At 28.8% G+C, this 15,860-nt stretch overlaps 1 protein-coding gene and 1 long non-coding RNA gene across 3 annotated transcripts; both read right to left on the reverse strand.

Annotated features, from left to right (window-relative positions):
• Positions 1-1,064: 1,064 nt before the first annotated feature.
• LOC149061250 (uncharacterized) lies at positions 1,065-2,633 on the reverse strand. The gene has a single exon (XM_089230900.1). The coding sequence runs from the start codon at positions 2,631-2,633 to the stop codon at positions 1,065-1,067; it is 1,569 nt and encodes a 522-aa protein (XP_089087026.1).
• A 7,910-nt stretch (positions 2,634-10,543) lies between these two features.
• Positions 10,544-15,161, reverse strand: LOC149061251 (uncharacterized). 2 transcript variants are annotated; one of them, XR_016189961.1, is made up of 3 exons: positions 14,878-15,161; positions 11,362-11,501; positions 10,544-10,603 (listed from the first exon to the last, which is right to left on the reverse strand). It is a non-coding gene; the product is annotated as an uncharacterized LOC149061251 (long non-coding RNA). The 2 variants fall into 2 exon arrangements; XR_016189960.1 differs by lacking the exon at positions 14,878-15,161 and adding an exon at positions 11,712-12,563.
• Positions 15,162-15,860: the final 699 nt, after the last annotated feature.

The raw sequence follows: 15,860 nt of genomic DNA on the forward strand, positions 1-15,860 counted from the left end.
TGATAAAATTCAAATGATTATTATGAATAGAAATCAGACAAATATTAAAATAATATTTTTTACTTATGGTGTACTTACAATAATAATTAAAGAATAAAGAATAGATTTTATTAAAATAATATATTTAACTAAACAGGTTAAAAATCATGTTTGAATTTATAAATTAACACCAATCAGCTTTTAGAAGTATAGCAAATTAATAAAATTATATAATATTAAGACATCATATACATGATTAAGGCTATATTGTCTATAATATAATATATAGATTATTTACAATAGTATTATCATACAAACAAGTACAAACTTAAAAATAATAATTGCATTTATAGTGTTGTGTTTGTAACAATACATTTGTACATTTTTGTTATCCCATGGTGAAAGACAAACAATTATATTTACTTTTATTTTTTTTCTTATAAGTATAGCACAGATTTACATGCACAGTAATATTCAGACAGGATTACATTAAATTATAATATGCAATAGACTAATAACTATAATATGGAAAAATCATAAATAATAAATAAACATATTGCTTCGATTAATATTATTGATTAAAAACACACAAATACTGTATGATTAATAATTAATAATTAAGTTATTAATGACGATTACATGTTCTTAAACTACTTAAAATAAATACTGATGATTAAAATCACATACATCATATAGGTAATACAATTAACATTTAATTATTTACAGGATAAAGAACAAAGAATATAATTAATTTAACTAAATAAGTTAAAATCATATTTTATTTATTAATTGTTACCAATCAGCTTAGTATAGCAACATAATAAAATTATATAATTATGAGACTTAATATATACGATAAAGGCTATATTACCTATAATATATATATAAGACTTGTTAACAATAATATTATAATATAAACAAGTACAAAGAAAAAGTAATAGTTTAGTTTAATGTTCAGTGTTTGTATTGTATATAGTATTTAATCCTAGAAGTATGTAAACATACATGCACAGTAATATTCAGACATACTTACATTAAATTATAATATGTAATAGACTAATAACTATAATATGGAAAAATCATAATTAATAAATAAACATATTGCTTAGTATGTTTATGTTATTGACTGGTGGTGAATAAACTTTTACGTTTACTTTAGTTTTGTTTCTTATAAGTGATTTCAAGGAACTTTTAACTTGATGCCTATATTTTGGGTGTGATAAATATTTTTCGAGTTTTATGTGTTTTTTTGATATTCTTTTGATAATACGTTCAGCTCTTTTACCAAAACAGCATACTTGTATAACTTTTGATTCATCATGTTGGTACAAAAAATGCATTATGAAAAAAAATGTTAGATGTACAATACTAGAGCATTCAGGACAATTATAGACAACATTAGAAGATTCAATAGTTTCCACGAGGAAACCTTTTTGAACAAATGCTGAGCATTTTATGCAGTATCCACTTACAATTTCATTGTCATCAAATAGGTTTGGCTCACTATAAATAAGTCTGCAATTGTTTATAACCCGTACAGTATTTGTTTCGATATTAAATTGAAATTGAAAAACGTTTGACTGATGAGTTTCTATGTTAAATAAGTTTGGTTGAATTTTAAAGAAACTAAATGAATCAAAAGAGGAGGCGTTTGGTGAGGTTTTCATTATTTTTCTACTTGGATCCTGAATACTATGTTTTAAAACCAATTGAAGATCAGTTGATAATTTTTTGAATTTACAGTGACAAACTTCTGGTTTTAATTCATCTGATATTGGAAAATTTCTTGTAGGTGGTCTAAGAGAATTGTTACAACCAATTCCCACTGGAATAGTTTTTATATTTTCACTATAACCATTAACAAAGAGTAAAAATATTCCTGTATCTTTTACATTTTTCACTTTTACGTTATTTAAACATATTTGTTGATTAAGTGACAATGAAGTAAAATCATTACTTGGAGTTATAACTAATATGTCAACAGTCTCTGAAAAAAAATTAAATTTCAACAAAGATGCTGTTTGATTGTCTTCAGCACTAAAAAAATTAGAATATTTGAGAGTTTTTATCATCGATTTATCGCAACTTAGTAATGTCAAAGCCATAAACACTTCACCACATTTTATAATATTTTGTATTTTCCCAAAAATCGAATAATCACCAGAACCAGTTAATAGGGAAAGATTTTTTACAATTATTGGAATCGATGCTAATGAATTATTAGATTTAAATAAGATGACTGAAGTGTTGTGTTGTGGTTCAACTAAAACGGTTAATAAGTTAGGATTGGAAGCAGTAAACTGTTTGATTACAACTCCGTTGAATATAAATATTCTATCATTTTCATATAAATTATCTATTATTGAACTGAAATATTCATCGTTTTCATTTTTGATGTTTGTACAACTTACTAGATACATTTTATTGTTTTTTTTTAATAATGTTTTTGATGAGTTTGTTTTTTGAATTTGTAGTGGAGTTAGGATTGCTTTGATCAAAATTTGATCCTTACCATCTATAGTGTTTGTGTTATATGTTCGGATATTATTTTTACATAATTCAAAAGCGTTGCTTGATTCATCCATATTATCCAATAATATTGCATCAATATCTTCTCCATTTTGTATTGAATATGTTTTCATTTCTACCCACATTTTGTTAATCTGTAAAAGTAGATGTATATAATATTAATTGTTTAAAGATAAAAATCTACATTTTTATTACCTAACTATTTATTATGCATATTGTACCATACCAATACAACACCATTATCTACAATGTAATTCAGTTTATGGGTTTTTAATACCCTTATATTATATATATATATGTGTGACAAATACTATACAGATGATTGACCTTGTGGTTGGAAAAAACTAAAAAGGGAAATATTAAATAAATAGCTAACAAAAACCGGCGAATTTTATAGTTTGACTTAACTTTAGATTAAAATTTTCAGGTTAAAACTTTATTTATAAGTATATCATCAATTAATTGTTCCAAATTTTACATGAAAGATACTATAGAATGTATTGCTCTGATCACACTTTTATGTTAAGGACTTATTAAGTTAATATCTTTTGTACAATAATAAAAATTGTAATTTTTAACACTATGGAACAAAAGATAATAATAATTTTTAATTAGGTGCCCTAGGTACTGTAAACCCATGTAAAAATGTTTTACATTTATTAATCATTATAAAATCAAAGAAAACTTGGGTGTTACGATTTTTTCGTCCAATCCGTTGCAACAGTCAACCGCCAAATAAATAAATAAATAATAATATATATACCATGATATAATAAGTACCTGTGTTTATCTTTTGAACGACGAAAATTAGCAACAAAATATCTGTAGATTCAGTGATCTTTGACCTGACCGTCATACGAGCATAATCTGGCAATCTTCATAAAGTTACGGCATACATTAAGTAACGACTACGATATGGCTAAACTAGCTTTACGTTTAACACGATCGACCACAAGAATACCAAAGCAAAACACGTGAAATTATACAGTACAACACGCAGAACAATGGCGGCTACGAGAATTGTACAATATATACGTTTAGTGATTTACGGACTGAAGTTTATAATCACCATACAGGCTGTATATTTCGCATAACTCAATAGAAAAATGAATACGGTGCTCTCATTGGTCTCTGTCCGAATCAGTTTGACCACGTACGCCAACACGGCAACACCTGACTTGAATATAACTTGGTTAAATCTATGTGTCGTCTCCCAGCAATGCATAATGTGGGTAATTTATTCTCTTCGTATTTTGTGACATTGTTGTTATGGGAGGATGTTGTCATCGTCGGTTGACTCAACGAAACGTCCCTAACTTCATCCGTCCAACCACTGGCGTGGCGAACGCCGCACGTCCTGAATATATCTATATTTATAATGCCAATTCACTTTTTTAATTCATGATACCTATCATTGGATTTAAATTCAACACTTCTACAATATATAATAGTGATCCACACGGCACCTAATGTACAGCAGAACGGTACCTACTTACCCGCTTTTTTTACATTTGTATTTTATCTTAGTATAAAATGTTTGAAATGTCTTTCTTTATATTATGTAGGGTGAATTATTAAAAAGAAATAGCGGGTCGGTAAGAAAAATCGACACATTATTTAGTAAAAAGCCAAAACTTGGGTCTGAAAATCGACAAAACGAGTCATCTATATCTACTTCGGTATCTAATTCTGACCATGGAAATAGTTTGGCGATAACATTCATTGTGTCGTTATCTTCATCTAAATCTGAACAGAAAAACGACTCACATATCAATTTTGATTACTCTTTAGATATTGGTTCTTTTATAGGGAACAACAGCATTGACAATTCTTCTAAAGCTAATCTTCTTGAACAACACTGGATGCTGTCTATAAATTACGATTTTCTTTTTTGTGTGGTCACCAAGAACGGAAAACAAACCAAAAAGTACGCTCAAAGATCACATCTCAATAAATTCCATTGGATTGTTTTATCACACAAATACCAGGGGCTTTATTGCAAGTATTTTACTTCATTTGCTTCAGGCTCAGGTCAAACAAATACATCTCTTAAATGGCTTGTTAAACAACCTTTAAAAGCTTTTGATGACCTACTTGGATAAAAGGGGTCTCTATTAACACACCAGTGAAATAAATATCACCAAATGTTGGTCGAAGTTGGGAAAAGTTTTCTTGTAACTTACCATAACTCTGACCTTAAAGTTGCTAACCAAGTCGTAAGCAACGAATAGCGTAAGTTAAAGAAAATAGATATCGTTTGCGACCAAATATCGGTACAATTTTATTATAGAGCCACCAAAATATTACCCTTCGTGGGCATAGGGATGACGGAAATATAAGTAGTCTAAATGTAGACAAAAATTAGCAAAATAGTATGGTAGCAAATAAAGAGGGCAATTTTAGAGCTCTTCTAAGGTTTCGTCTCGAGTCAGGCGACTCAAATCTGCGTCAATATTTAGAAGCAGCAAACTCCAATGCAACGTATATCAGTAAAACAGTGCACAACGAACTGATTGATACATGCAGAGATTTGATTCAAGAAGCTATTTTAGCTAGAGTAAAAGAATCGAAATTATTTTCATTAATATTTGATGAAACAACTGATATCAATCACACTGAGCAGCTGAGTCTCTCCATTCGATATTTTTACGATGGAGTAATCAAGGAGGATTTTTTTAACTTTTTGTGATGCTTACAAGATGATTAATTTTGAGAACAAAAGAGCAGAGCGTCATTTAACAGGCGTTGCATTGTCACGTATAGTAGAAGATCTTTGTTTAAAATATGATATTGATTTGATATGGTGTGTAGGTATTAGTACAGATAGTTGCTCTGTGATGGCTTCTGAAACTAAGGGTGCAGTTTACGAACTTTCTAAAAAAGCCACTAACGCTAAGCGTTTTCCATGCAACAACCATATTTTAAACAATTCATTAGCTAAATCTTCAAAAGTTTCGGCTTGTCGTAATACTTCAGCAACTATGGTCTGTGAGGAAAATAATAGCTTTTGCTAATGCGTCAGCAAAACGGCACAAAGTCTTTGATGAGGGGCTTGAAGGAATGGCTCTACAAGGAATATGTGAAACAAGTTGGGTTGAAAGGCATGATGGACACTTACAATTTCAGGGTGATAACTTGGTCAAAATGTGTAATGCCCTTCACCGAATTTCAACTTGGGAGGACAGTAAAACCGCGAGTGATGTTTCTGACATGTTTTATGCAATTCTGAGTTTATTATTGCATTAGTATGTTTGAATGATGTCTTAGATTTTTTTTAAAATTGATGACTTTTTATTTAATATATTAATAATTTACATTTTAGGTACAACTGTGTCACTAAGCAGTTTTCTTCAGACTTTGTCTATTGACTCTGTCTAGGGAAACCGATGCAATGAAAGACACTATTCGAGTTCTTAAGCAAAAGAGAACAGATAGTGATGTTGCTTTCTAGCAATTATTTTTGGAGTCAAAAGAGATTTCCGAGCAGTTAGATGTGGAGATCAAATTACCAAAAATTGTTCCTAGACAGAAGCACCAAGAAAATAATCAGCCGGGTTAATCTGCAGAAGAGTAATTCCGCAAAAGTACCTATACTCATTTCTTGGATTCAATAATAGTAGATTTAGATGAACGACTTTCTCCAGAGGTGCTTCCATTATTTAGTTTGGGAGTATTTTTTACCAAAAACAGTTTACTGAGAAGTTGATTTAGTAGGCGTACAGGAAGTAGTTAAAAACTTCACTGAACTTCTACATAGACCTCATATATCTACAGTATTGTCAGAATTTCAGCTTTGGGTTACAAAGTGGAAATAAAGTAATAGAACCTCAGGTAATAGAACAGCGTGACATAGATTTATACCCGAATATTAATATTTCATTACGAATACTCGCAACACTTCTTGTAAGTGCAGCTACAACGGAGCGATCATTCTCCACTCTCAGGTGCCTTTAAACGTGGCTTTGTTCAAATATGGGGACGGAACGCCTAACTGGTCTCGCTTTACTTAATATTCACAAGAATATAGCAATAAATGCTGATGAATAATTCCAGATTTAGAAAAACAAAACAAAGGAGACTAAACTTTGTCATTTAATTAAAACAACAATTATTAATAAAGTTCTTATTTTAATTAATAATATACTTTTATTATGGTTTAACTGTGTATTAACTTTTTGTCTTTTCATAAATATGAGTAAATGACCCCTCTCAATTTTAGTTCTAGATCCGCGCCTGTCTAGCCCAGTTACCAAACTTTCGCTTCCATCCACAGCTGAAGATGAACAAGACGTTGGAGCCCCTGTCCCTTAGTGGTTCGTCTTTAGGTCTTGTCAACTAGCAGCATTTTTTATTATTGTTTATTTAATGTTATTTTGTATTGATATGTAGTTCGTACTAGGGCTTATGTAGTAGTACTTGTTGCTGTTAGTATTATTTTTATTAATTTGTTTTTGGTTATTTTTTTTTTTTTTGGAAGAGCTTGAAAGACTGTTCTTTCAAGGTGGGATGGATGTTCGCGCTGAATACTATTATTAGTATGATATTTCATTTGATATTATGTTGGTGGCAGTGGGACTTAGCAGCGACAGCTGTTCGCACACCACTGTCCAGAAACACGGCCTACGTTCTTAGTCATGGGTTAATTTTTATAATTCAGTTTTTTTTTTTACTGCAACTTTCGAGCAGTCAACACACATACTTTCAAATTTATTGAAGTTTTATATTTATTTTTCCTAATTAGGACATATTGTTATTATTGTTGGTGCATGGTTGTTGAGAGCACAGCATTTAATCGGCATTAGAATAATTGGGTTTTGATCTCACTGTGTGTCTAGTCGTTGTGTGGTTAGCGGTATTGAAGCAAATGTGCGGGATCACACCTATTTTTCTTATATTGTATAATTTTTTAACTACGGATCCCGGCATTGCTCAACCAATAACCATACCTAGGTAGGTGGTGCATCACTATTATTTACTGATATATATTATATTTATTATTTATTTATTTTGTATTGTTATATGGTTAAATTTATGGTAGTTGCATCTACCAAATTACTTTATATTATCCCTAGCAGAAGTCTAGTAAAAATTTGTAATTGGTACTATTATTATGTGAAAAATGAACCAAATTGGCAACTTCTATACTTAAATTTTTACCCTATATTTTTATTACCTATATTATTGCATGTATTATATATCAATATTGTTATTCTTACATTAGTTACATTATTGAATTATATACAGATTTTTGTATTATTATTGCTATACCAATTCTGAGAATATTATTTTTTATATTAATTGTGATATTGTAAACATATTATATTATTTTTTATTATTCTAATTGTGAACATTTTTATTGTCATTATATTTGTCAGCAATATATTAAGAATTTCAATTTATTTTTATTAAAACAGAATTAAAATACAGTCCACTTATTAACTTATTATTATTTATTTTATACACTGTTATGAAACAATGAAACAGGCAAGCTACTAATATTGTGGGCTTCTGCGTTAATAACAGTGATAATGTTTGACTCATATTATATCGTCAACTAATTCTTAACCAAATAAAACATATAATATTAATACATATATTGATGGAAAAATTTCACAGTACTTACTATATCTTCACTGGGCATAAAATATTTTTCAGGTTTTATCTCCTTAGTTGACCTTTGGTTTGTTTTCCTAATTTAATTTCTTAAATTATTAAACTTGTCCCACAACTTCTCTCTAGCAGACGATACTAAATTTGCATTTTTTTATAAGGAGTATAATATGTCTCTTTGTGTTCTTGAGGAAATAAAAAACATTTCTAAAGATACCGACATTCACTTTTCAACAAATATTTTTTGGTTTCGTTTTTGTTTGAGTAAATGTGTTATTATAATACAAAACAATTTATTTTATTCGTTAGTCTTTAAATAACAATCTAAAATGATATTTCATTCACGATAACAATTCAAAATAGCTTCTAAGCTAATTGATGAATCTAATTGCTCTAAATAAAAAAAAATCAGTAATGTGCTTGAGCATGTAGAAAAATTTATTATTATTTTGTAATACTATACCTTTAGCAGTAATAATGAAATAATGGTTATAAATTACATACAATCATATAGAATATACTAGGTAGGCACTTAATAAATATACTTTAGCGTTGATCCTATTTTTATATTATTTACATCAAAATTATGAATGGTGCAAGGTGCATCAATATATGAATATAGCTGTCACTAGGTGTGTTCATATAGGTGTTTGGTATGTTAGTAAAGCTGGTGCTAGGAGTATTAATAAAGTTTCCAAGAGTAGTAAAATCTTAATTGATAATTTCTGTATCTACATTTTAGATTAATGAATTAGTGTGCTTACTGCTTAAATATCAGTCTTATTATATTATGTATAAAATATATTTACAATTATTCTATAGACTATAATTAATTATTACAATATAAGATTATATTTTGAGAGGATGTCATCCCACCATTTGTTTTCTCTCTCTGGCCCACGCGCAATACATAGAAAAAAGGAATTACGCAGAATCGTTTTTTCCATGTTTTTAAGTAATCTTAGAGAAAAATCACCCATTAAAAAATGACAGAGAATATTGATAATATTATCTCCGAGGGAATGACATATAGATTTGTCTAAATATTATCTCAAAACAATTTAAACATCATTTAAATTTCCAACATTTTTTTACGACTAAAAAAAAAAAAGAAAAAAAGGTATTCAGTAAACGTCCAGTTTTAAGTTTTACAAATTATAAAAGTTGGAAACCCTAACACTTGTGCCTCACATATTTTTGTACAATTTTTAGACTTCAGACAATTTCCTTACTTCGAATATGGTTTATTAAATTATGAATTAAAAATTAAAAATAACAATATAATAAACAGTTATATTTTCAATTATATAGGTCGTTTCAGACTTTTGAAGTATTTAGATATGAAAAAAGTAGAATTGATTCCACAAACTATAATTGTTTGTTGTGTCCTGCACAATATTTGTTTGCAGTTTGATGATGATGAATGGATGAATAATTTGATTTCCTAACAACAACCTAATATTGGTGACGATAATACTGCTGAGCAATTAGCTTGTTACATAGAAAATACGCAGTTTGCCTGTATGAAAAGAGACCAAATTATGATTTCTTTAACTTAATATATTTCTTTATTTGTTTTGATTTGGTATAATATGAATATATTATTAACAATTGTATACTGTAATAGTAGGAACATTTATAACAAACATAACTGGAAAAATATTATTTAGTAGAATTATTTTTATAAATGGTTAGGAACTGATGCATGGTATTTTTATACTTCTACAGCATCCTGCTGAAGCTGCAATGATTTATTTTGTAGTTCCATTATTTCAATGTGTTTTTTTTTGTCGGTTTTCCTCTTTTTTCTCAATGAACAGATGCACACTATTTATGGAGTCTGTCTTTCTTTCTTTTTTAACTTTAGGCATGTCTTCGGTACTATTGTTACTATCATAAATTGTTGCATTTTCTTCTACAATAAGATTCCCTGCTAATGCCACTGGACCGATGGAAGGTTTATCTTTGTATATTTTATCAAATTCCTCTTCAAATTCAAAATGAATCGCACTTTGTCCAGAACTAGTGGCTTTTTTATTCCTTTGTTTTTTTGTGATACAGTTTTCTCATACCTTTTCTTTTCTTATGATTGTCAAAGAAACATTTGTTTATTTTTTTTAAAGGCATCAATAAGCACCAGCACATGATTTTTTGGCTATCGATCTGCATCTGCAGACATAAATTAGATAGGTTATAAATTTATAATATATCAGTAATGAATAATGACTAATCTTACTTGGCCTACTTAATGTCTCGTCTCCGTCCATTTCAGTAGTGGATTTGTCTAAAAATTAAAGGACAAAATTAATTCAATTTTTAAATTATATATTTCAATTTGAACATACTAATCATTAGTTAAACTAATGACTATATTAGTGTAAAGTATTATGTATAATATATATTCAATAAAATAATAGGAACATTCATTTACCTGGTTCTAATACTGCTACGGCACCATTATTGTTTGTTATATAAGCAGTATGTTCTAGAAACAAAATATAAATAGTTTAATTTAGTAATTATTCTGTGACTATCATTGTATATTCATATCATAGGCCAGTAATAACATATTACACAGTTATGCAATTATCTATTTAGAATATAAGTATAACCAGGGGTTAAAGTGGGAAAAAATTCCAGAGGGGACTAATATCTCCATATAGTAAATAGTTTTAAGCGTTCCATATATTATAATTTTATGTATAATGTCTAATGTATAGAATCCTAATTTATTAAAGGGGACGCTTTTTAACCGCCGTCAGAGGTAGGGGTCTGAGTCCTCCTGCGCCACCCCCTCCCCCCCCCCCAACAACAACACTTTAATCTCTAAGTATACAGAATAGTATAATAATAAGTGCTCATTAAAATAAATTACATTTGGTTGGAGAATTGACTATAATATGTAATAAATAAATAAATAAATAAGTATAATAATAAGCGATGACATATACCCATTTTATAACACTCCCCTTATATATTTTTTACTATTTACTATTACCTCTTTCATTTCCCCTATAACTTTCCTTATTTTTAATCTAGTACAATACACAGATTATTTTTATATTAAAAAAATAATCTAATAGCAAGTTTATAAATTTGTAATTCCTAACATGAATATAACATAATAAAATACCATTCAATGGTAAAATAAAATCTATTGTATAGCATATTATAAATTATGATGTAGTTATATGTACACAATATGACACATGTTCATTGGACACATATCATTATAATAATTACCATCGTGTTCATCCTCACAACCAGATGTTTCCCCATTAAACAACTGTTGAAGAGAAGTCTGGCCAGTCTGGGTTTCTTGGAGTTCAGAAGTATTTGTTTTTTGGACATTTCGTTTTGAAACTTATTTAACTGTTCTTCATCTGATATAGAAAAATAACAATTTGTATACATTAAATTTGTATGGTACATCTTGGTTGAATACTTAAATATTAAATTATTAAGATATATATTTTACCCTTATTCCCAATATTACACAAAAAAACATCATTTTCAAAACAGACAACCATTATTTTGGTTTAATGCAATTTGATATACCTAATACATACAGTAATATTACACTTCATAGTTACCTATTTGTAAATAGTTATACAACTCATCTGCCACAAATACTTCGTGATCTTGCCCTCTATACTCTACGGTTATTTTCATGATAAAGCGGACGTAATAGATAAAAATATTATGTCGTTATACGTGTACGCTAGTCGCTAATAATTAACAGTTAGCACTTCAAAGTTAAAACTTTAAAAGGTTGGTAGGTTTAGTACTTTAGTTAAGTCGTAAGTGTAATGAAAAAATGAAAATTTGTAATCATATAATAATTTCGATTTTGTTATATTCGTAGATAAGCATTATTATCAGTGGAGTTACGAATTTGGTAGACACTCGAATATTACGAAAAGTCAATTTCAAGTAGTCTTGATGACAAATTCAAACCTGTTTTTAGAATTTTTATCGCTACATTAGATCAATTGGTGTGAACTACGTACTACGTTTGGCAAGAACACGTCTAAAATCCTATGTCGCATGTGAATTAAGAGGACAGTCTGTGTAGCCACAAACATATTTTTGTTGTCTTCATATTACAATAATTGCGTAACATGCCAAATTTACGATTAGCAGATCACGTTTAAGTTTAACCGCATTAGTTTAAAAATTATATTATATTATGAAACTTGAAGGCAAGATCGCTGTTTGTGTTTGAATGTAAATTTGAATTACGATAACTTTGGATTTTAAGTGAGTTATGAGCATTTTTAATTTACGCTTTTTTATACACGCGTAGCTTTGCTACAAAATTGAACAATAATTGTAAAAAATCCACTTATGGGAACGTGGTGGAATGACGGACAGAGGGAAATACCGGTCACTCACTGGTCAGTAAGTAGTAACATATCTCATGAAATAATATGATAGCGTGATAGCCAACATTTTCAGATATTTTCAGTAATCTCAGATGTCTCAAAATGATAAACTGAAGTTCGTTATCAATTTTATTAACACTTTGTCACTTTCAAACTAATATTTTTTTTAATTGAAAATCATCTGAAGGTATGACTATTAATTATTTTTCTACATTAGTGGTTTTATTTACCTCTTAATATTATGAGGATTGCAATTATGTGATCATAATTCACTTAAATAGTATGGTTTTTAAGTAAATGAACATATTTCAAAAAAACTATGAAGGGGGTATTACCGGCCAAATGTGATGGGGTAATAGTGGTCAAATTTTGAATACCTATGTAGTCGACATTTAAGAATTAAGAAAGACTGAAATGAATAATTAAGTTCCTGATATTTGTATACTAAATCATACCTAAGTGTTAACTAGGTAGTATTTGTTGTTTTATTATTAATTGTTAAATTTGAGACTTGTCTACCTAAAAGCTTTACATATTATTATTTGTTTTTTTGTTTACTAAGTTGGAGAGGATTACAATTTATATTATATTCTATTAAAAGTTTACTGATTAAATGAAAGTGATAATGTTAATTAATTGTTCAATTAGATGAAACGACTTGTCTACCTAAGAGCTATAGGTACATAATTATAATTTTTTTTTTTTTTAACCAAGGAGAACTGAAATATACATGCCTATTCTATTTAAAGTTTACTTATTATATGAAAGTGATAATGTTATTATTAATTGTTAAATTAAATGAAAAGACTTGTCTATCTAAGAGCTTTACACATTATAATTTGTTTATTTTACCAAGAAGAAGGACTGGAAATTTAAATGCCTATTCTATTCAATGATTACCTAGGTACTATTATATTATTATTAAAGTACATATTATGTTATGTTTCTTACATAGGTACATTTTTATGATATTTACCTGCCTATATTTTACATATTAGGTAGCTTATATTTGTTTATAATAATATATAATCTGATATACAAAAAAACAATGCATAAAAGTATTTTAATTGAAATAAATTAAAAGTTTGTTCACTTTTTAGTACTTAAGATCAAGCACGCCCGCAGGATAAAATCCCACTCGGGGCAAGATCAAAATTCTAAAACCAAATCAAAAAGATTATTTTAAATTTTAATATATTTTTAGTGTCTTCATTCTAAAATAGCATAACCTAAATAGAAAAAAAATCAACATTATATGTCATCACATATTAAGTCCCTTATATGTATAGGTTTACAATACATCATTGATATTTTTTAAATACATGTTAATGTAGATGTTACAAATTCATTATATTTATATTAATTATCAAATAAAAGTTGTATGCGTCTTGATTGTAACATAATGATTGTAAAACATCTTCAATAATATTTTGTTTTTGCTTTTTAACAATGTCTTTAATATGCATGGCATTAAATTAACAAGTTTTAAAATATTCCCAGTAGGGGCATTGGCCCCTTTGGCCCCCCCTGTGGGCGCCCTTGCTTAAGATATATTTTTTATACTTTTAAAATGTACAAATACAAAAATTAAAATTTCTAATGCATCTTAGGAATTCTTAATATTGATAAATATCTCTGTACTGATGACATCATATTTTGATTATAATTTGTATGATTTTTAGAAATTTATATCTTGTCCTATACTTATACATGTATTTTGGTGTAACTGGTATTACCCCACTATATGAGTAAGTAATGCCGGTCATTTGTGTTTAAAAAAAAAAATGAAAAAACAATATTATAGTTAACTTTAAAAATTTGAAACTTATATATATATAGTAGCTAACAACTTTATAGTTCTAATGTGACCAATAGTAAAATAGTTGGTTCATATTATTACCGGAGATACATGAACTCCCGCTAGGTGGCCGCCATTCCCCCATCTTCCACTACCTAGTACCTTACTATCATAGACCACGGCCAATGCGAGCTTGTCATCTAGTCCCTATAATTTGTTTGTAGTACGAAACACTTTGTGTAGTATAAAAAATTAAGTGTGTTATAAATTATAATATAACCTTTATAATAATATTCTATACAATTGTAAATACATATTATCATTAATTGATTGGTACTGTGAATAATTGGCTATATGACAGAAGCGCCAAAGGCACAAAAATGACCTATCATTTGCGCCAAAATGTGTAGGACATAAGCGCCAATATAATATTGTATACCTAACATGTGAAATAGGCGCCAAAGGTGCAAAAATTACAAATAATTTGGGCCGAAATTAAAATTTTATGTAAGTAGATACTGGCCATTTCTCGTAAAAATCTATATTTTTGCTCTTTATATAAAATACACACAATACCTTTATTTGTAATAGTTTTTGTAAAATCAATTTTAACGAATGATGCTTACACGAATGCTTACGAAGTACTTACTAACAATGTGTTATAAACTAATAACACAAAACTGCTCATACACTGTCTATGTGACAATCTATTGTAATCAGATATAAAATCTAATTGTCGACATTTGTCGATTAAGATTAAACGTTGGAGTTTTTGAACGATATAATTCTAAATTTAATATCTGTTATTTAACATCTATTAACCGTGGCACACAGGTACCTAGGATTTTGGCGCTTTCGTACGATACGATTTTGGCGCTTTTGTACGATACGACTTTATTTTTTCTTATGTAATTTTGGCGCTTATGTCTTTCACCGGAATAATTTTGATTTGACTGATTTGGGACTATGTGGGTAGTACGAAAATTTGGATATTTTAGAGACTGTTGCCATCTGTCATCAAGTTTCATAAATCAAAAGAGGTCAATTTAATCTAATTTTTGAACTAACGGAGCTACAGGTGATCTACTACAGAGTGTAAATTTGCTATTTTGCACTTGTAAGAGAGAGATAACAAATGCTAGGGTTACTTCCTCTTAAGAGTACGTAACAGTGGTATTTGTTGTCTCCGTCTTACCAGTGCGTAATATAGCAAATTTACGCTCAGCAGAACACTTGTAGCTCCTTTAGTTTAAAAATTACAGGGAATCGACCTGTTATGAAACTATAAGAACATTATCTGTGTTTGTACGTTGGTTTTTACGATAATTCAATTTTTAAGTGAGTTATGAGCATATACTATACAGCACATTAAAAATGCTCATAACTCACTTAAAAATTGAATTATCGTAAAAAACCAACGTACAAACACGGATAATGTTCTTATAGTTTCATAACAGGTCGATTCACTGTCATTTTTAAACTAAAGGAGCTACAAGTGTTCTGCTGAGCGTAGATTTGCTATATTACGCACTGGTAAGACGGAGACAACAAATACCACT

This window comes from Diuraphis noxia, unplaced genomic scaffold (genome assembly GCF_037042655.1).
Source record: "Diuraphis noxia isolate RWA-SAM2 unplaced genomic scaffold, SU_Dnox_SAM2 contig0001, whole genome shotgun sequence".
NCBI lineage: Eukaryota > Metazoa > Arthropoda > Insecta > Hemiptera > Aphididae > Diuraphis > Diuraphis noxia.